Source organism: Ursus arctos, unplaced genomic scaffold, assembly GCF_023065955.2.
Source record: "Ursus arctos isolate Adak ecotype North America unplaced genomic scaffold, UrsArc2.0 scaffold_18, whole genome shotgun sequence".
In the NCBI taxonomy this organism is placed as follows: domain Eukaryota; kingdom Metazoa; phylum Chordata; class Mammalia; order Carnivora; family Ursidae; genus Ursus; species Ursus arctos.
Genome location: NW_026622852.1, coordinates 37,710,615 through 37,738,513, shown reverse-complemented (window position 1 = coordinate 37,738,513; position 27,899 = coordinate 37,710,615). Strand labels below are relative to the sequence as shown.

Sequence of the window (27,899 nt, the reverse complement as noted above, 5' to 3'; positions counted from 1 at the left end):
CCCGAGCGGCCTGGCTGCGGGATCGGTGCGCAGCGATGGCACGACCGCCCCGGCAGCGCCCCGGGGCCTGGGTGCAGCTGCTCTTGCTGCTGCTGGCCGGGGTTACCACCTGCGCCGCCAGCCCTGCAGACGACGGCGCGGGCCCCGGGGGACGCGGACCCCGGGGCCGCGGGCGGGGGGACGCGGGCGCCGACGAGGCCGTTCCGCGCCACGACTCCTCGTACGGCACCTTCGCCGGGGAGTTCTACGACCTGCGCTACCTGTCCGAGGAGGGTGAGGCTGCGAGAGGGTGAGGGGCTGCGGGAGGGAGGCGCGGGGTGGGGGTGGGGGACCGAGGCGGCCGCGGGAGCGAGGCGGAGGGGCGGTTTGGTAAGGAGGCCAACAGAGGTAGCTCTGGGACTGTGGGACTGGGATGGGGAGCGCACTGCTCAGACCCCCGCCGGCCTGCAGGAGGCACCCGAAGAGCTGTCAGCGCCTTCCACCCGCCGCCCGCTTTACAGGTAGGGAGACTGAGGCCAGGAGAAGGAGGTGGTCAGCCGAGCCCTGGGAGGCTGCGGACAGGTGGGGCTGTGCCTAGGCTCCCCCAGTTCTTAGCGTCTGGCCTCCACTCTTCCTGTCCGGGGTTGGGGTAACGGGTGGTAGGGGAGGAGGCCGCCATCTGGCCTGGGGTGTGTGAAATCGGGGAAGCTGGTGGGAAGCAGAAATCACCATTTAAAGTGATGTTGTCTTATTTTCTCCCTGTCTGTATTGACCTAAATTTGCAGTGATTAGTGCCCCAACATTTCAGCGCTCTGTTCCTGCTAAATGCCGTGCCATCAGAGCTGGGGCACATTTCCATCCCTACTTCCATCCCAGTTCTTTTCTGTTATCACACATGTTAGGGTTCCCTACTGTGAGCCACCACTGTTGGGGGCTGCTAGGCCCAGAGACTAGGGGTTTTTCAGCTACAGACCTCCCTGTGGAGTTGCTTTAGTGAGCACAAAAGTCAAGCTGAGTCTGTGTAGAAGGACTAGAAACTGGCCCCTTCTGCAGTTTGGAAAGTAGTGATTTTCCTATTCTTATGCTAAGAGGAGTATGCAAGAAAAAAATTGGGGTTGAAATGTCCTGGCAACTGATATGATGCTGGGTATATTTGTTACGAAGGATTCGGTTTAGCTGCATACAGCAAATAGCTTAAATAGATAGAAGTTTCTCTATCATGTAAAGAAATCTAAACGTAGGTAGTCTGGGCTGGTATTGAGGGCTCCATGCTCATCAGAGACCCTGGATCCTGGTCTTCTGCTTCTTCACAATTCTTAGCATGTAACTTCGTGGCCCAAAATGGCTGCTTGATCTCCAGCCACTACCTTCACTGTCCAGACAGTGGGAAAGAGAAAGTGGGAAGAAGGTCACTAACTACTTTATAAGGAGATTACTCAGAAGTCCCATATAACAATTATACTTCATTGGCCACAATGTGGCCACATGTAAATGCAAAGGAGGCTGGGAAAGGTAGTCTTTTAGCTGAGAAGCAATATGTCCAATTAAAAAATTGGAATTATTGTATTGAAATGGAAAGGATGGATTTGGGGAAATATATTAGTTGGGTAGAGGTTCAAGTGCTGAATCAGGAACCCTTACATATATTGGCTTAAATAAGGTACTTTATTTTTTTTCTCACATGAGTCTGACTGGTCTGGGCAGTTGGGACAGCTCTGTTCCACAAGGTCATTCCATCTTGTTCCACCATCCAGTAAAGCTTTGCCCTCATAGGTGTGGTAGAAGATGGGTTGCTTGCATGTCCTTGTTCAAGCTTGAGGAAAGGAGAAAGAAGAAATTCGGGACAGGCCGTTACCTTTTAGGCTGGTTGCACAGGTCACTGTGGTTCACATTCCTTTGGCAAGAACATAATGACATGACCTAGCTGCAAGAGAAGCTGGGAAATGTCCTCTTCTGGCTGGGCAGCCATGTGGCCAGGGAAGAGGAGGGACGGGTGAGGGGGCGGGGACAGACAAGCAGAAGCAGCAGTTATCACTCTGGAAACGAACAAACATTTCAAAGCCCATCTGTTTCTGAAAGCATCTAATACATATTTATTCTGTTCGTAGTCAGCCCTGCACGCTGCCAGGTGACTCACACGTGGCACCCGAGAGCTCATATTCTCATTGGGCACATGTCTCTAACAGACGGAGGAGAACAAGGTCAGATGCTGTATGTCCGTTTGTATATACAGAGAGAATGTACTTAGTTGTAAAGTCCAGACGGTTTTATGAACATGGACGTCAGGTGGCTGCAGCCATGAGGAGGGCTTTGTAGAATTGAGCTAGGAAGTAGACTTTGATGAGCCAGAAGACGGAGGGCATTTAGGGGAGGTGACCCCGCAGGACAACAAGGCACGCGGTGTGTGTACAAATCCCTGGTCTGTCTGCTTGCTCCACTCACCCATTCTGCACATGCAGCCTGAGGCTTAGCTCTAACCCCCAGAAATCCATGATGGTTCCAACTTGCTCACTGGATAAAGCTTCAACTCCTTTATCTGGAATTTTCTCTTTGGCCCAGCTTCCTTTTACAGTCATTTCTGACTCCTCCCCTTCGCTTACCAGGGGCTTTCACAGTCCTTTCTTCTCTTCTCTCCAGCACTTTCACTATCTTCAAATGCAGATCCTACACCCGGCTGGTCAGTTCCAGTGGGGACATTTGTGGGCGGAGCCTCTCGGGCAGCACCTCCACTAGGTTGCCCTGGGCCTGGGTTTTAGCCCTGTGGATCCTGAATAGAGACTTTCTCAAGATCCTTAGAAATAACCAGTGACATTGCCTTAAAGGGTACCCCCAGAGAGGGAGAAGCAGACCCAGGAAATGTCCCAGCTGGATGTTCTAACCCAGAAAGTGAAGGGAAAGAGGGTGTCAGGATGCAGTGTCCCAAGCCACGGTGAGGCCCAGTAGCGTGAAAGCTCAAAATAGTTGATGGATTCGGGAAATGAGAGGTGAATTTTCCTGGGATAAATTCAGTGGAGAAAGGAGGGACCCTGATTGATTTTGAAGGACGTGGCAAGTGAAGAGGTAGAAATAGCACCTTTAAACTACTCTTTCTTCTTCTTCTTCTTTTTTTTTTTTTTTAGATTTTATTTTTACTCATTTGACAGAGAGACAGGGAGCACAAACAGGGGGAGTGGCAGACAGAGGGAGAAGCAGGCTCCCAGGACCCTGGGATCATGACCCAAGCTGAAGGCAAATACCCAGGTGCCCCTCTTCTTTTTATTTTTTAAGATTTTATTTATTTATTTGATACAGAGAGAGAGCGCGAGAGCACGAGGGGTAGGGAGGGGTAGAGGGAGAGGGAGAAAGAGGCTCCCAGGACCCTGAGACCATGACCTGAGGTGAAGGCAGATGCGTACTGACTGAGCCACCCAGGTGCCCTAAAAACTACTCTGTCTTTCTATCAGCACGAATGCGGCTGTCTTTTTCTAGTGATTGGACTCCGTGTTACCTCTATCCAGGGGACCCCCTTCTCAGGTTCAAAGTAGCCAACTAACTGTGTTTTCAATGAAGATGGCCTGGTAGTATGTAAATACAAAAAAAGGGAATTAGACTAATGGAGATGGAGAATTCACTGAAACTTCCGGAGAGCCCACTGTCCATTACCATCCTGTCTAGAAACCATTTCTCCAGTGTCCTGATAGCCCAAGACCCTCGAAGCCAGAGGCTGAAAACTGGCTACTTTGGTATCTTTAATTGCCCCCTAAACATGTTCATTTTCTAAAATTTAGTTTGCATTTTGGTTTAACTATGCTAGGGTTGTTTTGTTTTGTTTTGTCGTTTGGGGAGAGAGTTCAGGAGTGGGGGAATCGGCAGAGGGAGAGAGAGAGAGTCTTAAGCAGGTTCCACACCCAGCAAGGAGCCCATTGCAAGGCTCCATCTCACGACCCTGAGATCATGACCTGAGCCAAAATCAAGAGTTGGACACTTAACTGACTGAGCCACCCAGGCACCTCTTAACTATGCTAGATTTCAGACTTCTTAGGGGTTCCCGCTGTCTTAGCCTATACAACCATCCTGACATTCCTAACTCCACTGCCACCTCTTTCAGGGAGCCTTCCCTGATTTTTCCTTCTCCCCATCCCCTGCCACTAAGTGAGGATATTCTCTCACTGCATACAATCTAACCCCGCCGTTGACCCTTTTTGCTCTCTATGACCAAGAGTTTGGATAGGGTCCTGGTGCTCATATCCTACCATTCACCCCTCTTCCTCTTGAGGTTCTTAACACAGAATCTATGTATTCAGAGCAACAGAATGTAAAACAGATTACTTCATGATTATGGGCAAATATTGTATTCTGAGGGTTCTTTGAAAAAACCGAATTGGGTGTTTTGGGCTTAGTGTCAAGTCCCAAGTAAAGCCTCCTGCTCTCTGTCCCCTGCTGTGAGGATCTGCACGCCCTGAAGCCTTACTAGCCAGTTATGTGGAAGGTGGTAGTGACTTGTCCCTAGAGCCATGCCCTGCCTTGGAAGGAAAAGAGGAAACCTGTTCATTGCTGCTTATCTTTAAGGCACAGTGATCTGACCACTCGTAAAATGTCGCCCTTTTCTGATTGAGTTCTGACCACATTTTTTCCTACTTGGGAAAGAGCTATTAAGACAGTAGAGAGAAGGACAGAACTTGGGGAAAGGGCACAGACTCCTTCATCTGCCTGTGTTCTTCCTACAAGTACCATGTATTGTATGTGGATACCTAACTCATCACCCTGCCAGTCCGCAAGTCCTCTAAAGGTAAATAACCTGCTTCTGGTTTATCTGTGCATCCTCCTTGAATGTAGTCTGATAATTACACTAACTGGGGCTAAACTTTCAGTAAGTGCTTACTGTGCGCCAGGTACTGTTCTCAGTCCCTCACCCATATTAACTTTCATTCTTGCAGCAAGCCTGTGACTTAGATGCTGCCGTTAGCCCCACTTGGAGTTCAGAAAACGGACCCACAGAAAAATTTAAGCATCTTAGCTAAAGCCACACAGCTGGAAAGTAGCAGAGAACTACATAGATTTGTTGATTAACTTTATGCATAAGATGGTGCACGGTGTCCAGCGCTTTGGAGTAGAGGCCCCTGTTGATCTGCGCTCGGAAGTACAGTGGGACCAGCTGAATGAGGTGTTTGGGCGGGCAGACTTGAGGAAAGGGGTTCGGAACCAATGGGGTAGGCACTTCATGGGGATCTGCGGGTTGTCTCCCGGTGGAGTGCCGCGGCGAAAGCTTTGCTCCATGGCCATTCACACGTGTGTGGAGCTTTCCGTATTTTACATTTTCTGAATTGACCCTTGTACTTCATTCTGTGACTCTGATAAGCAGAAACAACGATTTAGGCAGTCCAGAAAGAGAGAGGGGTTGGTGCAGTAGTTCTCAGATCTGAACAGACAGCTGCTGGTTAAAACTTCAAGGAATCAAGTACTAAATTAATACCTGAGGGCTGTGAGCCAAGCAGTCAATTAGAAGCAAGAAATAGCAAACCAGAAGCCATTAACCACCCCGTGGAGGATGGCAAAACAGGTTCAAGGGATTGCAGAAGAGGAACAGAAAGTATCTGGGAATTAGACAAGAAAGGAGACCACAGATATTCACCAATTGATAGATATTTGGGTTGTTTCCCATTTTTGACTATTATGAATAACGCTGCCATGAACATCTGTGTACAAGTCCTTATGCAAATATATGTTTTTTAGCTCTCTTGATAGGAGTATTTATGTAGAAGATCGGAAAGAGTCAACAGATCTGTAAGCACGAGAATGCAGTAAGGTCACCGTAGACAAGATCAGCGTAGGTAAACCAAAAGCTCTCTTCTTTTTTAACAGCAATAGCTAGAAAATGTCCAAACAAGATAGTATCTAAAATAGCAACAAAAATCTGTAGCAGTTCAAATTTTGCCTTACAAAGAATGCCCTGGTTCTGTGTGGAGAAAAAATTTTAACTATTAAGTGATATAAGAAAATATGAATAAATGGGAAATATACCATGATCTTGGAAGGAGTGACTTGTTGTTATAAAAATGTCAGCTCTCCTCCCATTCATCTGTTCGTTTACCGCAGTTTCATACAAGAGCCCAACAGTATCTGGGGAGAGAACTTGACAAATTAGTATCTATCCTTTACATGGAAGAATCAGGTTCTGTGAATTGCTGAGATATGGTACAAAGCCTAGTAATTCATATAGTGTGGTCCTGGCTCAGAAACAGCCAAATAAACCAGAGAACAAAGCAGAAAGTCCAGAAATAGACCTACATTCCTCTGAGGACCAGTAAATTATCGCAGGGTCCTAATAAATCGCTAGGGGAAAGATGAGTTATTTAAGTAAATGGCATTGAGAAAAATTGAGTCAATGTAGGGAGAAAAATAAAACTGTTTTCCTCACATCGTAAAAAAAAAAAAGGAAAAAAAAAAAAGAAATTCCAAATGGGTCAGGTCTAAATGTGAAAGGCAGTGCTACAAAGTTAATAAATAAACGTGTGTAGGGAAAGATCTTCATGTCCTTAGAATGGAGATTAATCTCTGGGACGAGACTCTAACAGCAGAAACCAAAAGAAGAAAAATTATTTCCCCAGCTACATCACATTTAAAGATTTTGGTCCAAGGAAGACTGTCATAGAAAAAAGTAAGATTTGTGGCAGGCTGGAAGGGGAAAAAAATGCAGCATCTGAAACCAACAGTGAGTTAGTATCAGGAATATACATACACACCCATGAGAAAGACAGAAAACCAAGTTTAAAGAAAAGCACAATGATAATGTATATACACATCATAGGAAAGGAAACCCAAGTGGCTAATACAGATAGGAAGAGATGTTGAACCCCATTAGTACTTGGGGGAAATACAAATTGAAGTACTGAAAATGTCGGGTGATACCAAGTACAGGCAAGAGTGGAGGGGAGATGGGGACCTTGTGCGCTGTGGATGGGATTGTAAACCCGTGCGGTTTGGCTGAATACTAATCTCACAGAGCTTTGTGGAATTAAAGATGTGACCCAGCTATTGCTCTCCAGGGTTTACTGAAACAAAACAGAAACCTCTTGCATAGGTCCACGAGAAACATAGGTAAGGCGGTTCATCTCGTCATTATTCGACAAAGCAAACATCGAAGGCACTTTAACCATTAAGGCAATTGGGAGGTTATTTCACAAAAGGTGGTTATATGCACATCACGGAGTGCTGTTCAGTCAAGAGTAATAACAGGTCTCACGTTTACATAGAGGGATAGATTTCCAAAGGAAAATAATAAATAGAGCTGTACCACGCAGTGTCCTTTATGCAGATCAGAAGCATACATAAGCCGTCTGCTTTTCAAGAGCACACATTTATAAAAATAAACACAGGGACGGTGGCTGGGGGGCTGGGCTGGGCCCTTGCTAGTCTGCTCTGCCCAGGTGCTTCCAGACCTCCTGCGTAGCCGTGGGGTGGCCAGGGCAGTGCAGCTGCGGGCCGCGGGGCAGGGTGGCGCTGCTGGCTTGGTGAAAAATGGGGCCGGGAACCTCCACTTCGGCTGCTCAGTTCTGGGGAAGGCGCTTTGGTGATTGTTTTGTAAGGCAATCGTGCAAGACTTTCGGGATGGTGTTCTTGGGAACATGAAAGGAGTTTCGCGGTAAGGCGGGACCTCACCCGGGGCAGGCAGAGTTCCATGCCCTTTGAGGAGCTGGCACAGATGAGCAGCTTACCCCCCAACCCCCCTTTCAGGGTATCGCAGTAAAATATTGCTTCTCTAAGATGTATGTGTCAGTGTGCTCATTTTGTTAAAACCTGCAGCCTTTGCAGAAGGATACACAGGAAATACTCCAGACCAGGAAGAAAGTGGATTTAGGAACGGATTAGAGGAAAACAGAAAATGGGCTTTGCATGGACTGATATGAGTGTCCCATAAACCAAGAAAGGTCATCGATTTAATTTGGTAGACCTACATACTTAAAAATTAAAATTCTGCCATCAAGGTAATGTGCCAGTCCAATTGTACAGAGCGTGTCAAACATCCTGTTAAAGGACACCGCTCTCTAACTAGTTACCAAGAGAAGGGCTGATAAGGTACAGTCTGCAGATCCATTGTGTCAGTATTCAAGGACTAATCCGCTCAGTCTCTAGCCATCAAGATCCAATCAGAAAGAAAGACAGAAACCAGTTCTAAGCTTTTTTTTTTTTAAACGGGATGACCAGCCCAGAGAGCTACCTAAGTAGGTGTTGGGGGACTGGAAAAGCCAAAAGGAGCACAGAGACAGGAAAGGTGGGAAGAAGCTACTGCCCCTAGGACTGGGGTGGTGGGAGGGGTCAGGGCACAGAGTAGGGCTTGAGGCTGTGAGAATCTAGAAGCTCAGCCAAGAGACCCCCCAAAACTGCAGCCCATCCTCTTAGAACGGAGCTCTCTGTCCAGCTGCTGCTGGTTCCTTTGAGGGCATGACAAGGCTGGTTAGGGGAGTCTAGCAAAAAAGCTGGAAGCTGGAACCAGCTTGCCACTGCAGGGATGAAGCAGGATCACCGAGGACTTGTGTACTGGACAGCAATCCAGTTGGAAGGAATGGTCTTTCCTTCCTCCTGCCTCCTAGCCTCCCTCCAATGTTTCCTTTCGGCAGAGCCCAGCCAGCTGGCAAAGGAGAAATGTGGTTTGCAGAGTGCTCAGCCCATCGTAGAGTTGGCCATAGAAGGCTGGGTTGTAGCTCAGAGACAAGAGCTTAAATACTGGCACATGATCCAGACTTAATTTATGCCAAATAGATCATTTAAATTCAGGGAAAAATTGTAATGTTGCTGCACTTATTATTCGGCCAGTCCCAACTAGTATCATGAAATTAAATTCTGGTGCTAATAACCCAGAGTTAGTGCAGACCTCACAAGCTAGAGGGATGGTCCGTAGCAAGACTGCTCTCACTTTAGATCAACTGGCTGCACGTCCTGGGGCTACGCACAACTCCCCTCAGGTTCTGTAGTTCACTGGAATGTTTCACAGAGTTCAGGGAAGCATACTGTGCTTACTATAAAGGATACAATTCAGGAACAGATGGTAAAGACATACATAGAGTGAAGTCTGGGGGTCTCCCAAATGCAGACTCTCTGTGCCCTGTCCTCATGGAATCAAGCCTTGTCACCCTTCCCAGTGTTAGTTTGTTCACCAACCAGGAAGCGGCTTTGAGCTTGTGTCCAGAATTTCTACTGGGGTCTCATTACATAGGCAGTGTTTGGGATTTAACCACTGGCTACATAATTAAATGTAGTCCCCAGCCTCCCACCCCTCCCTGGAGGTGGGCCTAGCTGACAGCCCCAAACCTCGAGTCACACGCTTGGTTTTTCTGGTGACCAGCCCCCACCCTGAGTCATCTCATCTCTTAGCATAAGCTTAGGTGTGATCCCAAGGGGCTCATGAATACCAAAGTCAGTCCTGCTGGGAAGTTCCAAGGATTCAGAGCTTCTCTCCCAGGGATCAGGGACAAAAAACCGTCAAAATCTTTATTATACACCATCTTACAAAGCAAGAGAAAAAGATATGCCCATATGCATTTGGCAAAACAAGTTCTCATTCCAAGTTTTAGAAGCACAAAAGAGAATAGGAAATTAGCACTAGAAAAGTCCCAAGAAGCCTTTTGCCAACGCTAATAAGCTAGTTTGGTACATTAATAAATGAGTTTTGTTCCAAAGCTTGCTAGTATTTAGAGCCTAGAAACCCAGTCTTCTAGAGATGATCCCACCCAGTGGTTATTAGTTCTGAGTCCAGTTTACAAAAACTTAATAGTAATCCAATCGTAATAATAACTGGCATTTGAGATGGAAATCTGCTGTGTGCCAATGTATTATTCTAGGTGCTACAAAGTGGTAAGGATAACAGAAGAAGATGGGGAAATTGAGAAGCAACATTATTAGAAACTGTCTTTTTCAGTTTCCTATAGAATTTTTTTTAAAATGTTTATTTATTTGAGAGAGAGACTGTGTGAGCAGGAGGGGCAGAGGGAGAGAGAGAATCTCAAGCAGACTCCCAGCTGAGCACAGAGCCCAAGGCAAAGGACCCTGAGATCATGACCTGAGTTGAAACCAAGAGTCCGACACTCAACTGCCTGAGCCATCCAGGCGCCCCGGTTACCTGTAGAATTTTTTTTTTTAAGGTTTTATTTATTTATGTGACAGAGAGATAGCCAGTGAGAGAGGGACACAGCAGGGGAGTGGGAGAGGAAGAAGCAGGCTCCCAGCGGAGGAGCCTGATGTGGGGACTCGATCCTGGAACGCCGGGATCACGCCCTGAGCCGAAGGCAGACGCTTAACAACTGCGCTACCCAGGCGCCCCACCTATAGAATTTTTAAAACATAAGTAGTCATAGCATTCTTGGCTAAATATTTTGAGAAAAAAATAGCCTCAGCATAGTAGTGAGAAATAAGAACATATATGAAGATGCTTAACATAGTGTGTAGCATTAAGCGGTTGCTCAGTAAATGTTAAGACAACAACAGAACACTCGTCCAAGGCTGGACTCAGTCTAGAGCACCAAAGTAGATTTAGGGCTCAGCATAGAATAAGCATAAAAGAAAAAGTAATGCACCTGGCCCAATTACTTAAAGATGGTAAAAAGCTACTAGGGCTGTATTTTAGCATGTGATCACGATCTAGGGTAGTAGAAATGAACTGTCCAAAGTATACAGATGTGTGCCAGGGAAGCGTGGCTTAGCGGCTTTTTTTTTTTTTTTTTAAAGTGTAATCTAATGTGATGAAAAATTTCCTTACTACTTACAGCCCACTGACAAGTCCTTGAAACAGGCAGAGTGACGTTCCTCTAGGAACGCAGCTGCCTCGATGTTAGTACATTGCTAAGGGCAAAAGGCACTCTTAGCCCGACCCCCAGGATCCTGAATCTACTTTAACATATAAAAATTCCTTTGGAAACTTCCTTTACCTCTATCTCCCCACTGATAATACATCTGAAGGGTCTCATGATTGGGTTTTCCCTAAACAGTAATAAATGACCTTTTCCTAACAATAGCTGGCCCCCTCAAGGTCCTGGAAACCTTGTTTCCAAAATACCTGGGAGGCTTGTGCTTTCCCAACCCCCCCCCAAACTTGAAAATGTATAATGGGCCACCCTCATGACCCCAGTGCAGCTCCTTCTGCCCACAGGTCCTGTCCCCGTGCTTTCATAAAATCACCTTTTTGCACCAAAGACGTCTGAGGAATTCTTTCTTGGCCATTTGCTCCAGACCCCAACATCTTTCTCACACATCATAATGGAACAAAGTAAACAAAACCTCAAGTTTATATTTATTTACATTGCCTAATATCTGTGGGTGATTTTAGTTATTCCTTTGACAATCATGTAGTCAGCGGCCAGTGCCAAGCAGTACGCTGGACAGAGAACCCAAGACGACCCACCCGTGGTTCCCGTGTGAATGGGGTTAGCAGCCGGGGAGAAAAACCTTGCTGTTGCAAACTGGAAGCATAGTGCAGGCCGGCCCTGCAGCACGTGGTTGAATGCATTAGGATGTTAAGTGATCTTACAAGAAAGATACTCAGCCGTCAGAAACGATGTGCTTGAAGAATTTCGTGAGCTAGGAAAATGTCCTCTACAGCCTAATGACAAATGGAAGTTTCAGAGAAATGGGAAAATCCTATTATCCTGTATAGGTATAAATGGAAAACCTCTATCAAATATACAAATATTTCATTGTTGACTTCTTTTCCTTTTAGAGCATGGGTATTGTGTGAAAATTGTGATGTTCGCACTCCCAGGGATGATGGTGAGCCTGTGGTTGTATGAAATTATGCCCCCTCTCTGCCTCAGGTTCCCTGCCTGTAAAATGAGGGAAAGGCTACATAATTCTCAGTTTACACGTAAAACTAGCTCAAAGAGGCGTGCCCTACACCCGCCCCTCATGAAGAGGGTGATTAAGCTTACAGAAAGCCCTTAACGGAGGCCCTAACCATATCTAGACGTGTGTGATAGAAAGTAGTCAACATATTACAAAGAAAAATTTCTCCTTGGAAAAGCTGTCGCTGGATTTTCTAACCATTGTTTATTCTCACTGTCTAGGTTACCCTTTCCCTACTGCTCCTCCTGTGGACCCATTTGCCAAAATCAAAGTGGATGACTGTGGAAAGACTAAGGGATGCTTTAGGTTGGTAGATCTGCGAGTCGGATAACGTGAAGGCTAAGGCACTGATTTACTTCTCAAGGTCGTATTTCAGTCGCATACAGCTCATTCTAATCTGGAGCCCGCACCCCCTCATAGTTTCAACAGGGGTGTGGCCTGTTTCCGATGGCCACCCCAGCTATCAGTCTTAGAGGCCATAAGCTCTCGAATGCTACTTGGCACTGGAACATTCCTATCTGGTTTTTCATTTATGACCGTACTGCCGTCGGCCCAGGTATCTACTTCTGACCAGTTGGCTGTATGAAAAAGAATCACATGACACGGGCTATGTCTTATTAGCAGGGCTGTGAGGGGACAGACCATGATAGACACGTCTAAGACCCAATTCCTTTCCAAATAAAGAGTCATGACTTAGGGATATCTGGATGATACTAACTAGCCATGAACACTGATGATCGTAGCGAGTTTGTTATCTCCGGTTTAGGGAGTCCCCACGTGATTACTAGTCGTGCTCTATGAAGACATGGTGGGCCGGAGCCAGCAAACACTAGTAAAGACAGTGAGCCTCCCATCCAGACAGCTCCGCTTTGTTGGAAAAGGTGCCTCCTCTTTGAGACTGTTATTTCCTAAAATAAATTGTCCTTGAGTAAGGGTTGCGATGGCCACTGCACTGAAAGTTCTGAATTTTTTTTCTTTTGCTCGGTGCTCAAGGTCCAAGGAGAATAAAAGCGAATAAAGGGGTTTTGAGTTTTCTTTGGATTACAAGGATATTTCTAAGGAATTTTTTAAAAAGATTTTATTTATTTATTTGAGATAGAGAATGAGAGAGAGAGAGCACGCACAAGCAGGGGGGAGGGGCAGAGGGAGAAGCGGACTCCCCGCTGAGCAGGGAGCCTGATCCAGGATTCGTTCCTACGACCCTGAGATCATGACCTGAGCTGAAAGCAGACACTTAACCAGGTGCCCCTCTTAGGAATTTTTAAGAATCCAACTAATACTATGATTGAGGAAGATGGCCAGGAATGTTAAGTCTGGTAACTGGGGGACATTTTCAAGAAGGGAAGGAATTTCAGTATCTGCTGTCTTCTGGGTGACTGGTTTTCTGGCCCATTCGTTCCTCCTTTAGCTTTCCTTACACCCATCCAGCATTTTCACCCGATTCTACATTGTCCTGAGCTCACATCTCTTCCCAGCTGTTCAGGGTTCCTGCCAGCCTACTGGCATGTTCCTTGCCTCCCTCCTCAGTCAATACTTGGCAGCCTTCTACCCTGTTCTTTCAGATACCTTCCACCTGAGCTTCCCTTGTCCCACCCATTGCTACAGTTTTCTGTTCTTCTGAAAATGGCGTAAAACAGTGTCCCTCTCACTAGGGCTTTCTGATTCATAAAGGATCCACAGTCCCCTGGAAGAAAATCTAAATTTGTGTTTCCATTTCAATCATGCCCCTTAAAATGATGCATGTATGCATAATCAGATTATTTGGATAACCAGTTTATAGTGCTCAGTACTCTGGTGGCCCGATTTGTAATTGTGTGATAGCCTGAGAGAGCCGAGGCAGATTTTATACATCAATGATGCGTTCATGCTCCGTGAATACCAGATGGGGTATTCATTTGATGTACGTACGAGGGTTTTGCAGGCGTTCAAACAGATAAAAGTGGAGGAAAGTGGCATCTTGTTGAGTAGTAAGAACGTGCTCAACCCAGAGACCCCGCACAGTGTAGTCAGAGACACCCTGTGCAGGTAAGCAAAATCTACCTTCAGTAAGACTACACCATCCATCACAGGAATGCTGAGAATTTCAATGTTCCTGGGTTTGTAGTTTAATTTATGTTTAATTTGTTAAGTATTTGTTAATTTAGTCGTATGAAAATTTCTAAGTAAAAAATAATTAGCACACATTTCATTCACAAAGACAGTTTATTAACTCTGAGAATGTCTTCCTCTGAAAGGGATTCAGAAATAACTCAGTAATAGCAAATACCCGAGAAACTCTAATATAATGTTGAGAACACTGGCTGGGAGTAGAGGGCCAGGTTGAAGTCCTCTTGCAGCCACTGACTCACCGTGCAAGCAAGCCCCGTCCCATCTCCGGTCCTCAGGTTGTACGTAGATAAAAAGGAGCAGATATTTTCCACGGTCTCCCCCAAGTGAAACTGTGGTTTTCAGATCCCTGGTAGCAAAGATCTCATTTATTTGGTAATCTCGCTTCGCTCTGCCTGATACGTTCGTTGTTGCCTTCTTACCGTATTGTGAGTAAGAAGATGACGCGGTGGTGCTGTGTCTCAATCTATCCTATAGATACGGCAAGCCGGGCTGTAACGCGGAGACCTGCGACTATTTCCTCAGCTATCGGATGATAGGGGCCGATGTGGAATTTGAGCTGAGCGCTGACACAGATGGTTGGGTAGCAGTCGGATTCTCTTCAGACAAGAAAATGGTAAGATGCAAATCATAATAAGAGTTTTGTTTTTTTTTTTAGTTTGCTGAGCTACTTTAGATTTTGGAGAATGGGCATGGTTTCTCCAAGCTACCATGCCACTGTTAAATGTGTGAATTTCTAACATTTCTTTTTCTTTTTCAAAGCCAAGGAAATACATGGATAAAAGCAGTATAACGATTATATTAGTTACAGCTCTCTGATGGCAAGTTAAAAAAAATTCAAGCTAGCTTAAACAGAACGCGAGTGTTGGTTATGGGAATACGAGGTATCTCGTGGTACCTGCATTTATTAGTTATTGCGGCAGTAATGCTGCAGGAGAGCCTCCAAACCGCACGGCTTATAAGCATTTATTCCTTATTCATGTGTGTTGAATTGGCGAGGGTTCAGCTGAGCTTGGCTCCAGGCCATGAGTTGGATTCGGGTTTTCTCTAATCATTCTGGAACCAGCAACTACCGAGGCATGTTGTTTTTCGTGGCAGAGACAGAAGGGCAAGAGCCCTCCAAGCCTATTTCAAACCTCTGCTCACGTCACATCTGCTAACATTTCATTGCCCGAAGTAAGTCACGCAGCCAAGCCCAGAATGGAGGGATAGGGACGTTCACTTCCCTTCCCAAGAGGCCCTGTGAAGGGGCGGGTATGTACTACTACTACCAGGGAATGAAGAGTCGAGTCCAACAATTCAGTCTCCTACAGGACGCACGGGCAGGAACACCTCTGGACCTCAGAAAGACCAGGAACCGGGAGCAGAACCAGTCAGGGCGTGCGGATCCCAGGCAGCTGTCCGTCTCTTACCTCTGCTTCTCTCTGTGCCTCTGCTGTCTTCTTCCCTCTTCCCTCTGTAATACCATCATTGCCATCTCACTGTGCCAGGGTGCTTCCCAGGTAGGCAGACTTTCTTGGGCCCCTGCGCCTTTGCAGAGGCTGCTGCTCTGCCACGAGGAGCCTTCTCTTCGCCTGGCCTGTCTTGAGGCTCCTGCCAGCTCAGACAGGCTTACAGCAGTGGCAGTGGCGAGACATGTTTAGATTTGGGATATGCTTTGAAGGTAGCGCTGCCAGTGTTCGCTGGTGGTTTGGAGATAGGTTGTAGGTGGATGTTAAGTAGAGACTGGGGAATCAGGCTAAGCAGTCAGAACTCTGGTGGCTTTGTTCTTGGAAAGGTCACCAAAAGGATGAGCTTCCACCAAAGCCAGTCCAGGCAGTAAGACAATGGGCCTAACTGGTAAGACTGCATGGATATGAATTTGCATCTCTTATCTCCTCCTTTAGGGTCAGCGAGAGAAACAGCAGGTGCGTGCCATCCCAGAAGCTGGCTTGCAATGTGATTGACCATTTCCTGTCCTAGAATGCATTTGTGCTCATGGTGCAGCTGTTAAGATTAGGGCGCTCAGAGGAGGGAGGTTGAGTAAGGGGCATTCAAATTTTATGTTTGACATTTGTTTTGAAAGATTTATTTATTTTAGAGAGAGAGCGTGAGTGGGGGGAGGGGCAAGGGAGAGGGAGAGAGAATTCTTAAGCAGACTCCCTGCTGAGCACAGAGCCCATTGCAGGGCTCTATCCCAGGACCCTGCGATCATGACCTGAGCCAAAACCAAGAGGTGGTTGCTTAACTGACTGCACCACCCGGGCTCCCCTATCTTTGACATTTTGCTGTCTGAAGGCCTTTAACAGATAAGTCTCTCTTTTCTTCTCCTATTATTCTGAGGAGAAGCACAGATGAAAATTTTTTCAAAACCTGATGTAAAGGAAAAGCTAAATGGAACCCCTTTTTAATAGCCTTAAACTTTTTTTTTTTGAAATGGTATGTTATTTTTAATGGGATTTTATTTTTAGAGCAATTTTAGGTTCACAGCAAAATCGAATAGAGGATACAGAGAATTTCCATATACCCCCTGCCCACACACATGCATAGCCTTCCCCATTATCAGCATCACCCACAGAGTGGTACATTCGTTATAGTCGATGAGCACCTTCAACTTTCTGACCTTTTTTTTTTTTTTTAAGATTTAATTTTTAAGTAACTTCTACATCCAGAGTGGGGCTCGAATTTGCAACCCCAAGGACAAGAGTCCTCGACTGAAGCAGCCAGGTGCCTCATTTTTTGGACCTGTTTTTAAAAAAACTTAAATGTACAGACTATCTGCAAGGATAGCGCAAGTATGCTTCACCCAGGTTCACCGAATAACTTTTTTTTTATTGTGGTAAAATGTATATAACGTAAAATCTACCATTTTAACCATTTAAAAATGTGCACCTCTGTGGCATTAATTACGTTCACAGGTGCAACCATCACCACTGTCTACTTCCAGAACTTTCTTTTTTTTCTTTTTCTTTTTTTTCTTCTTCTTTTTTTTTTTTTTTTTTTTACAAATTATGACATTTTGCCATACATGCTTTCTCTCTCTCCCCTGCTGTTGCTGCTGCTACTTTCTATTATTTTTATTATTTTCTGGAAACTTTGGAGATTCAATCTACTTATTAAAGTCAGGAAGTTTAATATTAGTATGTTAGTCTGATCAAACATAGTGTCCATTTTCCAGGGTTGCCCGTTGGCCCAATACTACCCTTATAGAAATTCTATTTTTATGACTTAGGATTCTGTCTAGGAATACTCTAAGTTGTCATGAATCTTTAGTCTTCTTCATTTTGAAATCGTTTCTTCCCCTTTTTGGTTTTTTTTTTTTTTTTTTGTCTTTCATGACATTGGCCCTTTTGAAGATTACAAGTACTTTTCATAATACTTATAATAATCATTTTCTGTAGAATGACTCTCAGTTTGGGTTTGTTTGATTGTTTCTTCAGGATTAGGTTCGGTTTGTATTTTCAGCAGGAATACTAAATAGCTGGTGATGTGTTCTTTGAACGTCACGTCCGGAGGCACTTATCCACTCTTGCCATGCTGACTTCGGTCACTTGGTTAAAGCTTTTTTAATAAAAATAATTTGGGGGGTGGGATTTCAAATTACAGAGATGAAGTGGATATCTGAGCTGAACTTCTTTTTAGCAGAGATGTTTGTAAAAGACACACCTTTGACTCTTCCCTTCATCGTTTTTCATGGTAGGGTGGTGATGACGTCATGGCCTGTGTCCACGATGACAACGGGAGGGTCCGCATACAGCACTTCTATAACGTAGGCCAGTGGGCAAAGGAGATCCAGAGAAATCCTGCCAGAGATGAAGAAGGAGTCTTTGAGAACAATCGGGTCACCTGCAGATTTAAACGCCCCGTGAACGTTCCCAGAGATGAGACAATTGTCGATCTGCATCTGAGTTGGTATTATCTGTTTGCTTGGGGTCCAGCCATTCAGGGTAAGCTTACATTTTGGCATCTGGATTAAACTCCAGACACTGCTTTGCTTGTGTCCATTCTTTATTGGGCAAGAGAGCGATAAGCCGTTTGAATAGCGTAAAAGAAAAAGGAGATAGGATCCTGCCTTTAGGAAGTTGTAATGGACCCTCTGTGCACATGGACATACAAATGGACAAGGAATACGTGTACACAGGTGACACAGTACAAGGTAGTATATGGTGAGCTCTGTGCTTACTGGAACGGATCATCTGTCCGCTCTTGTGGGGTATGTGCTGTATTAAATTCTCACAACATTCCCATTTACTCCTCACCACCTCCTTGAGAGGTATAGATATCATCATCCTCATTTTAGAGAGATTACGGAACTTGCTCAAGGCTATACAACTAATTAATGGAAGAACTAAAATTCAGCCCTAGGTCCTACTGACTCCAAAGTCAGTGAGTACTCTTAGCTCTTATGCTCTAAATATAGAAACTATTGAAAATAAATAAATATGGGGCGCCTGGGTGGCTCATTTGGTTAAGCGTCTGCCTTCGGCTCAGGTCATGGTCCCAGGGTCCTGGCATCAAGCCCTGCATCGGGCTCCTTGCTCAGCAGGAAGTCTGCTTCTCCCTCCCTCTGCCTGCCGCTTCCCCTGCTTGTGCTCTCTCTCTCTGTGTCATATACATAAATAAAATCTTTAAAAAAGGAGAGAGAGAGAAATAAATATAAAAAATATTGAACAGGAAGGGACATCTGGAGACTTCTGTAGAGACTGAAGCGTCCCATTCGTGTTCACTTTATGACTATTCTGGTAGTCACAAGTCACCAAATTACCCTATGATTTAGCCCATTGCTCCTCAAATTTTAATGTGTACAGGAATTGCCTGGCTATATCATAAAAATGCAGTGTCAGTAGGTCTGGGGTGGGACCTCAGATTCTGAGTTTGTAACCAGCTTCCCAGTGGATGCCGGTTCATTGACGACCTCACTCTGGGTGGCAAGGCTCTTCAGCAGATCCCCCACAAAGACCCAAGGACATCATGAGACCTTTTGGAGGCTGCCAAAATCAAGTTACATGGTGTCTTTCAGCATTCCTCCTGGCTGATCAAGCCTAACAGCCTAAGAATGGAAGTGAGTTGTTTATGGTCCTTGTAGGAGAACAGCTCATTCTGGCTCTTAGCAATTTCTCTTTGTCTACTCTGTGCTTATCAACTCTCAGTTGCCTAATCTGATCTGTTTGTTTTTCTTTTTATCTTTTTCTTCTTCAAAGTGTTTCCATTGATTGGTCTGGAGATTTTATACCTTCCTTGCCTCTTTCTTTCTTTCTTTCTTTCTTTCTTTCTTTCTTTCTTTCTTTCTTTCTTTCTTTTTTTCTATTTTGAGAGAGAGTGAGAGTGCACGAGTGAGCAAAAGCATGAGCAGCGGGGGAGGGTCAGAGCGAGAGGGAGAAGCAGACTCCCTGCTGAGCACAGAGTCCGATGTGGGGCTCGATCCCAGGACCCTGGGATCATGACCTGAGCCAAAGGCAGGTGCTTAACTGACTGAGCCACGCAGGCGACCCCCTTTTTTTTTTAACCTGTTTCTTTTTTTCTTTTTCTTTCTTTCTTTCTTTCTTTTTTTTTTTTTTTAAGATTTTATTTATTTGGCAGAGACAGACACAGCGAGAAAGGGAACACAAGCAGGGGGAGTGGGAGAGGGAGGAACAGGCTTCCCGCCTAGCAGGGAGTTTGACGCAGGGCTCGATCCCAGGACCCTGGGATCATGACCTGAGCCGAAGGCAGACACTTAACGACTGAGCCATCCAGGCGCTCCTTTTTGGTCTGTTCCTAATGGGGAGAACATTTGAATGGCTCTGGATTTGTGACACCTTTTCCATTTGCTTATTTCCTGGGAACCCACCAATGGGTCTGCAGTTATATCTTTGAGTACTTTCAGTACTCACAGAAATAAATTTTATCTCAGCCTGGAGAAATGAACCCACTTAAAATCATGGGATTTGGAGCCTAAAACTCCAAAATTTTAGGTGTGGGTTTTTCCCTGTTGGTAGCTATACCCAGCCTTCTTCTAAATTCTGAACTCCAATTTCTTTGTATCTAAAATGGGGGGATGAGAATACCAACTTCAGTGGATCATTGTTAAGCATTCAATGAAAACAAGTACTTCAAGTTCCTTTACAACCTGGAAAGTGCTGTACTTGGGAAAGTCTTCGTCTGACATACATGGAATAATAGCCTAACATTCCAGGCCCTCCGCAAGTCTGATCCCACTTTGCCTGGTTAGCCCTCCAGGACTCTGGGTGTTCTCACTGTCCTCAAACAGAACAGGCATATTCCTACCCCGTATACAGGCTTGTGCACCCGTTATGATTAAATCCCTCTCTATTGATCAAATCCTATCCATTCTCTTAAAGTCTCTCAAAGGGGCTGCACTTTAAGCTAAGGCTTAAAGGGGATACAGGATTAGGTTTCCCTCAAGGGAAGTGGAAGTGCATGGTTAAGCCTAGGAGCCCATGTGCATGACCAATGAGGGAGGTTAGGTTAGATGGGAGAGGGGAATGCATCTGTGGAAAGAAAATGATCTGTGGAAAGAATTAATGCGTCCAATTTGGCAGGGCTTCCCTAGCAGCTACGACTTTAAAAAACACTCACTCTGAGCCCTGTTTCCAAGGAGACCTTTGCACTGAACTCACACGCCTGTAGTCAACCTAACCCAAGTTCCACGTGGCTTATTCAGGAGATCAGGCACTTTGAATCAACTTCTGCTTAAGCATCCCATGTGCACAGCCTTTCCCTCTTTACACGTTTAACCAGGTTAGAAAAAGAAAACGTCTCTAGTTCAAACACTTGTTTGGTATCTTAATCCTTCTACTACCTTACTCTGCCTGTCAGCCATACAGACCCACGCACAGCACACCCACACACTCTCCGGTCTGACCTGGGCCGGCCACCACTTCATGTATCACAGACGGTGACGGAGACTTCGTCTAGAAGCAAGTATAGTGAGGTCAGGAGTGGTTGATGATCCATATATAAAAGATATATTTGAGGAGAAAAAAGTAGTAGCTCTTGCTGTTTGAAATCAGTATACAGTTTTCCTTATGGTATTAGTGAGATAAAACTCCTCAGAGACCTTGAAAGTTAGCCTTCATATGATAAACACTAAGAAGCATCAAAGTGGGGTGAAATGGAGAGATTAGTAATATTGTGCTGGTGGTGGGTGTGTGGATTCATGAGAACTAGTCTTTTGGGGGTAAATTTAGGTAATTTCTATGTTCTTTCTATTTCTATGTGTGTACAATTACAGAGAATTCTGATGATAGCTCTAATACCTGATTTCAGATCTTTATTATCCCTGCTTATGTTTTCAATGCTAAAGACTTGTCTGGTCTTTCTGTTGTTTACATATATCATTTTAAATCTTTTTTTTTTTTTTACTGTCCCCTTCCTTTTTCTTTCTTTCTTAAAGGCTCTATCACCCGACATGACATAGACTCGCCACCGACTTCAGAGCGTGTTGTCAGTATTTACAAGTATGAAGACATTTTTATGCCATCAGCTGCCTATCAAACCTTCTCTTCTCCGTTTTGTTTGCTTCTCATTGTTGCCCTGACCTTCTACTTATTGATGGGAACCCCTTAACCACAGCTGCAAAGCCCACATATTAAACAGATTAGGAAGTCCTTAGTATAAATATATTTTTAAAGAATGTGCGGTATAATTTTAGCTTTTCTTATTTAAAAAAAAAAAGATTCCTATAATTTCAGTTTTTTGGAAGAAAGAGCAAGCTGTTTTTCTAATCAAAGAGGATTGTTTAATATTGATCCCATACTTTTGGAAAGTACTTACAAATTTTTCTAAGCACTTTCAACTGTGTTTTCTTATTTCAGCTTCATAACATCTCTGAGTTGGCTTGTGAAAATTATTAGTGCCATCTTACTGAATGGGATTTGGGGCCGAGGGACGCTCCCTTTTTGGGTGACCCACATGCCACATGGCCTTGGCTACACTTGGTCAGATAACACATAACAAGGTAGAGAAAGAGCCAGGCATACGGAATCTAAACAACCTTTCTTCTTCCAAGTACAGCTTGGCAGAGTTACTTGGAGTATTACTCAAAAGAACTTTACTGGATGGCCCTGGTTCACAATCAACCTTTTAGGCAGAAGAGATTTCAAATTTCCATAAATGTGTTTGGATATTTACACAGCTGATGGGGAGAATGGGAAAGATTACAACGATAAGAAAATGAAATTTTCTTGAAATTTCTTCTCCATCAGTGAATAATTATGAGAAAATATTTTTTATTGCTGTTTGGAAAGGTTAGAAACGGAAATATGAGTGTTCCTGAAGATGTAAAACTATATTAATGATAAAAAAAAATAAGGGCATTCCTAGTGGTTAGAATTTGAACTCTTCTATCTTTTATTTTTAAATTAAACGATTCATCTGTGGTTATAGCTAATTCTGTCATCAGAGTCGACATCCACTGAGTATGATTAAATATGTATTATAATAGACAAATCATCTTAATAAAGATTTAAGGTATTTTGAAAATAACATTTTTGGAGATTGTGGAGCTTTGGAGCAGAAACTTTTTAAAGATGACATTTCTTTTTTAAATCAGAAAATGGGAGATGACCCCTAGAGTGAGTTCACCTAGTTTCTGTTCAACATGTTCAGACTTGTAAACTGGACCAGCAGTCAGCAGAACTTGTCATAATGCCTTGACTTAACGCATTCCCTTTTTTTCAAAGGAACCCGCATGTTCCTTTGTTCCAAAGTTCTGTGCCAACAGCCCACTCAGAGGAAAAGAGTCTGTGGGTGTCGTTGAGCTGCTGATGGATCTCCACTGTAGAGTTTTGCAGTCCTCTGACTTGCCCCCTTCATTATTTTAGAGCTGGATTTGTGGATTTTGTGATTATACAAGACTGGAGACTGATTTCGAACGCCATCCTTGGAATTCACCATCAGGGTGAAAGTCCACTTTGGGGGGAGAGCTTTCAAATTCTGTAACTGTACAAAAATAAGGAAAACACAGATTGCGTGACATATAGTCTACCAAGTGACGTAGGAGAAATAATCCTCATTGCAGATGGAGAGAGGTTAAATGACATTAGGTGAGCGAAAGAACTGGGTAGGATTCAAACTCAGGTCATCTGGTTCAAGTCTGTGGCTCCACCTCGCTGCCCTTGCCTTGGAACCGAGCCCTCCGGTCTCAGCTGAGAAGCCTGTGCACACCTTCATGCTATCGTGGTTGCTCCATGGTGAGGACACAGGATATGCAGGCACCCCCTTTGTAAATAAGAAGGCAAATATTTTTATACTTCACTCTCTTATGTATATAGTATTTCAGCTATAAATAGGTTAAGACTAAAGAGAGACAGGCTAGCCTCTGTAGCAGGCAGGGAAGGAATACATGAACGCATTTTCCCTCTCCTTGCATTTCAGGTCAAGCTAATTATTTCACGAATCATTTCCACTTTGACGACCAGTCTTGCATATTCGTGCTTAGAACTTCTCTGACTTCCTATTGCCATTAGGGTAAAATGCAATCCATTTGGATTACCTCCAAAAGCATCTTTTGCCACCACTCCTCACTGGCTATGCCCACGCAAGACAGCTGCTCTCAACTCCCCTCTCATGGTGTTGCCCGTGCCCAGGCGTCTCCCACTTCCTGTGCTTGCTGAACTCCTGCTTATCTTTCAGCTCACAGCTTCAGTATCTCTTCCTCCAGTCCCCTGGACTAGATAGGTTTAGGTCCGCTCCACATGCCCCGAGCAGCACACTGGGCTTCCCCATCCTGTTACTCATCACACTTTACTGCAATCGCTTGCTCGCCCTCCCTTGCTAGCTCCCCAATGCGGGAACCATTTCTTGCTACTCATGGTTGTAACAGACACCGCTACACCGTAGGTGCTCAGCAAACGCTTGTTGGACAGAAAAAGAATATGAAACGCTACTTCCGTGGCAAGTTTGTTTGGTTCATATACAATGCCAGACTGGCCAACATTTGTATATTCTTCCACCTGTGAGCAAACCATAAACCATCTCTTTAGCAAACACTGAACTTTTGAAACACTGATAGAAAGTTGGTGCTGTTTTGCCCTGCAGTGAACCTTAACTGATGTTTTGACAATAATTATTGTTCGCAAATAAGAATTAACAGACCAGGAATGCAGAACAGCATTTGACTCATTCCAGAGGATCGTTCATTTATAGGCACACTGAAATTAAAATTCTGTAGACTTCAACTTCATTTATTCGTACCTTATATGAGAATAAATTTCGTTTTATCTCTGTATTCCCGTTTTCTAGCATAGTACTTGTCACAGGGGAGATGCCTAACCAGTATTTGTTTTGTTTTGTTTTTGTAAAATGCCCAAGTAGAACCATACCAGCTAAATGTATTTAGTGCTGGTCTAAGCACCTCATGTGGATTAACCCATTTAATCCTCACAATCCCCACAGGAAGTAGCTTCTATTATTAATCCAATTTTACAGATGAAGAAACCGAGGCTAGACGTTTGGCATAAATGACCAGTGCTGGCATTTAATCTAGTGCGCTTACCTTACAAAGGGGCAGCTGAGACCTAGGGAGGTGAAAGGACTCCCTACACATTCATGTCTTTATGCACACTCATTAAGGTATTTATTAAATGGAACCCACTGTGCACACTCAAATTAGGTAGGTACTTTACCCCCCCCCCTTTACTGATTCACAATAAATAAGAGGACTTTTATAGTTCTGTTTGGGGAAAGAGGTACATTTTTCTTTCTATAAATTTCTTCTCAAAAACATTTAGAATCTTTATCAGCCATTTTAGTGCTTTTAATAGTTGTTTTTTTTTTAATGCACAGATTGGACAATACTGAAAGAATGTCTTTGTCTTAGTTAATTTTTAGAAGTGATTTGCCTAAAACCCCAGGTCTTCTCATTTGGAACTCCGTGCCCTTTTATTGTTCCACTGTAGTCTCAGAGCTGAATTTATAACCATGATTTCAGACAAAATGCAGGAGCCATATTTAATGATATTAATTTAAGGTGGCTTTTGTCATTAAGGACACTGGGAAGTTCGGACAACTCAGGGATGGATTTTTCATCCCAGACAGTTTTTGTTACATCTTCTGTAATAAAGTTTACTGTCTATATTCTGGATTTTGTGCTTCCAAGATGTTACCACTGAGGCTGTGTGTCATTCTCAGGCCTAGCCTGGGGTCCGCAAACTTTCTGTAAAGGGCCAGATGGTAGAGAATTTTAGGCTTTGCGGTCTCTGTTTCAGCTGCTCAGCTCTGTTGCAGTAAATTCGGAACCGGGTAAGCAGCGGTTTTAATATCTCTAAGCTGTGGCGATCATGAATGACTTTTACTGTTGAATTGCAATTCGTGGTGGGGATTACAATGTTTCAGAGTAATTTATTTCCCTGTAGATTTCTTTTTAAGCATTACCTAAATCTGTTACGCCCAGGGGAGAGTTTTACACAGGCGACTAAGGCATCTCCCTCGTGTATCCTAGTGGGAAAATGTTTGAAAGCGCCTTCACTAGGCCAGATGCTGAGATATGTATACTTTGTTGTATATAATTGTAGTGTGTATCCTTGTTCTCTAAACAGAACTGGTTATGTTTAGCGGACAGTTTGATTATCCTCAGTGTGTGTGTATATATATTTGTACATACATGACGAGCTCTGTGTGTGTTTGTACATAAATGCCTATAGATACACGGCAAGCCCCTGTGAAGGTCTTTGTCAGGATTGTTCCTGTTCCTGATCTCCTGACTACTCAAAAACCTTGTGCATATTACAGGCAAAACTTCCTTTGAGTTTATAGGAATTTAGTTTGTAGAAAGTATTCCTTTATTAAGCCTTGCCTCCTCTACTCAACATTATATGAATTGTTAAGAATGTATAAAGTATCACTGTTCAGTTTGACTTGTCTATACTTTTAGTTAAGAAACTAAGGCTAATGTTAACTAAGTAAATGGCATGTTGATAGGACGTATACATATTTTGTATTTAGATTCCTTATTCAGATATTCAGTTATTTAGTTTCAAGTTGGACATCCTTGTTTTTGTATTTAATAAACAACCTGATTATAAGTTCCTTTTCACAAAAATAGTGGCTATGCTAGTGTGATTTTAAATATGTCTGGAGACTGAACATTGAAGTGCATCATCAAGCTCTTTGAGATTTTTCACTTAAAGTGTACTGACGCTCGTTAATAGGCAAATAGCTGTTCAGTTCCATCCTTCTGGAGGGTGAGTGACTCTCTAGGGTGACTCTTTGCAGTGGTCGTGGCATTCACCCAGGTCACTAAAGTAGTTACCACTTCATCACGTACAACGTCCCGTCCACCTGGATGAGCGAATGCAGCTTCTCCACATGCCTTATTCCCATAGACACGCTGATATGCTGGAACAATCTGGCTCCAGGAGTATTAATATACTTTTTGAGATTGTCTACAAAATACTATTTTGTAAAAACTATGCCTTTACATAGACACTGATGGGTTATATTTGTTTTATAATAATTGTGTACCTAATGTTCAATTGCAATTGATTTTGAGATTTATGTATATTTATAAGCCTGTCCTATGTGAATTTTTACTCTAAGATGTGATACCTTACTAATAAAGACATGGATTTCTATTTATGTAAAGTAATTGTAGCGATATTCCTAGATGCTACCTAAATGATTGTTCTGTCCATTTGCCATCACAAATCCTTTTATCTTTAGAGAATTATGTTACAGTTAGTATATATTAACTAGATTTAAACTTTAAAATATAAATTCTCAACATGGTTTGAAATTCTTCCTGTTGATACAATTAAAGTTAGTTTATAATTCCTTATTGCTTTGCTCTGGTCCATTTTTAGTTTTCTGTGGTTTGTTTTGCATGCTTTCATTAGTAAAGTCTCCCTCAATTTATAGATGTTGGCGAAGATGACAGCCCGTCTTGTCTGACAAAGAGGAAAGTCACGTTGCAGTAGTCAGATAAAAGTCCTTGTAGAGAAACAGTTTGCAAAATGAAATTGTATTTATAGCTTCAGCTTAATACCTTTATCAAATAGTAAATGGAGGCCTATAATCCCATTTAAAGTATACAGTATTAATTAGCTAGTAGCATAATTTCGGTTATGAGCCTTACTGGGAGCTAAATCATATTATATGTTAAGAATAGAGTTTAGTAACAGAGCCTCATGAATCATGAGGGAAGTATGGACTTGCAGAATGGAGCAGGTGAGCTGTCAGTACTACTGGGGCTAGATTGAGAAGCTCAAGGAATGTCAGGTTAGGAAGGAATCAGGCATTACCACATTCTATATTATAGGCTCTAATGCTCACCCCCCCCCCCCCGCCCACAAGAAAACGAATATTTTGTTATTTCTTGGTATTCTAAGTGTTCCCTCTGGGATTTATTTTGCAGGATTCTCAGTGGATAGCTCAGCTGTCAGACTTGAACCTGGCTGATGGTTGAGTTGGAATTTTCTTAGGGCTCAGTCCCAGACGCAAGGGACTGCTCATTCATTCATTCAACATTTACTGAGGATTCTTACGTGCCAACGCCTGTGCTAGGCACTACACAAAGAGGGCTAAAGGAAGAACAGCTTTCGATTTCTGCCCCGAAGAGACTCACAGCCTGCTGGGGAGGCAGACACATAAACCCCGTGATAAGACCTTTTGATGACTGCAGTGATAAGGAAATGCTCAGGTGTGGTGCACGCCTGGAGGACGGACCCTCACCCTGTCTGTGGCCACCAGGAGAGCAGGCAGGGATCCTGAAGCTGAATCTTAAGGAAGGGGTAGGAGTAAAGCAGACAAAAGGCATGAAGAAGCATCTCCAAGAAAGAGAGCAACCCCAGAAGAAAAACCAGCAGGATATGTCCAGGACCACTGCCATTTGACAAGGTTTATATGAGTTTCGCACTGCTGCTGTAACGAATTACCATAAATTTAGTGGCTTAAAATGACAGAACTGTGTTCTCTTTCAATTCTGGAGGCCAGAAGTCTGAACTGAATCTTAGGGCGCTAAAAATCAAGATGTTGGCAGGGCAGATTCCTTCTGGGAACTCCGGGGGAGAGGATCCTTTCTTGCT

At 43.9% G+C, this 27,899-nt stretch overlaps 1 protein-coding gene across 2 annotated transcripts; it reads left to right on the top strand.

Annotated features, from left to right (window-relative positions):
• FRRS1L (ferric chelate reductase 1 like) lies at positions 1 to 27,771 on the top strand. 2 transcript variants are annotated; one of them, XM_026506569.4, is made up of 5 exons: positions 1 to 273; positions 12,012 to 12,096; positions 14,374 to 14,512; positions 17,576 to 17,822; positions 21,272 to 27,771. In XM_026506569.4, the coding sequence occupies exons 1-5, from the start codon at positions 36 to 38 to the stop codon at positions 21,442 to 21,444; spliced, it is 882 nt and encodes a 293-aa protein (XP_026362354.2). In that variant the 5' UTR covers positions 1 to 35; the 3' UTR covers positions 21,445 to 27,771. The 2 variants fall into 2 exon arrangements, with proteins under 2 accessions (XP_026362354.2, XP_057169632.1); XM_057313649.1 differs by having other exon boundaries at positions 6 to 273; positions 27,230 to 27,771.
• Positions 27,772 to 27,899: the final 128 nt, after the last annotated feature.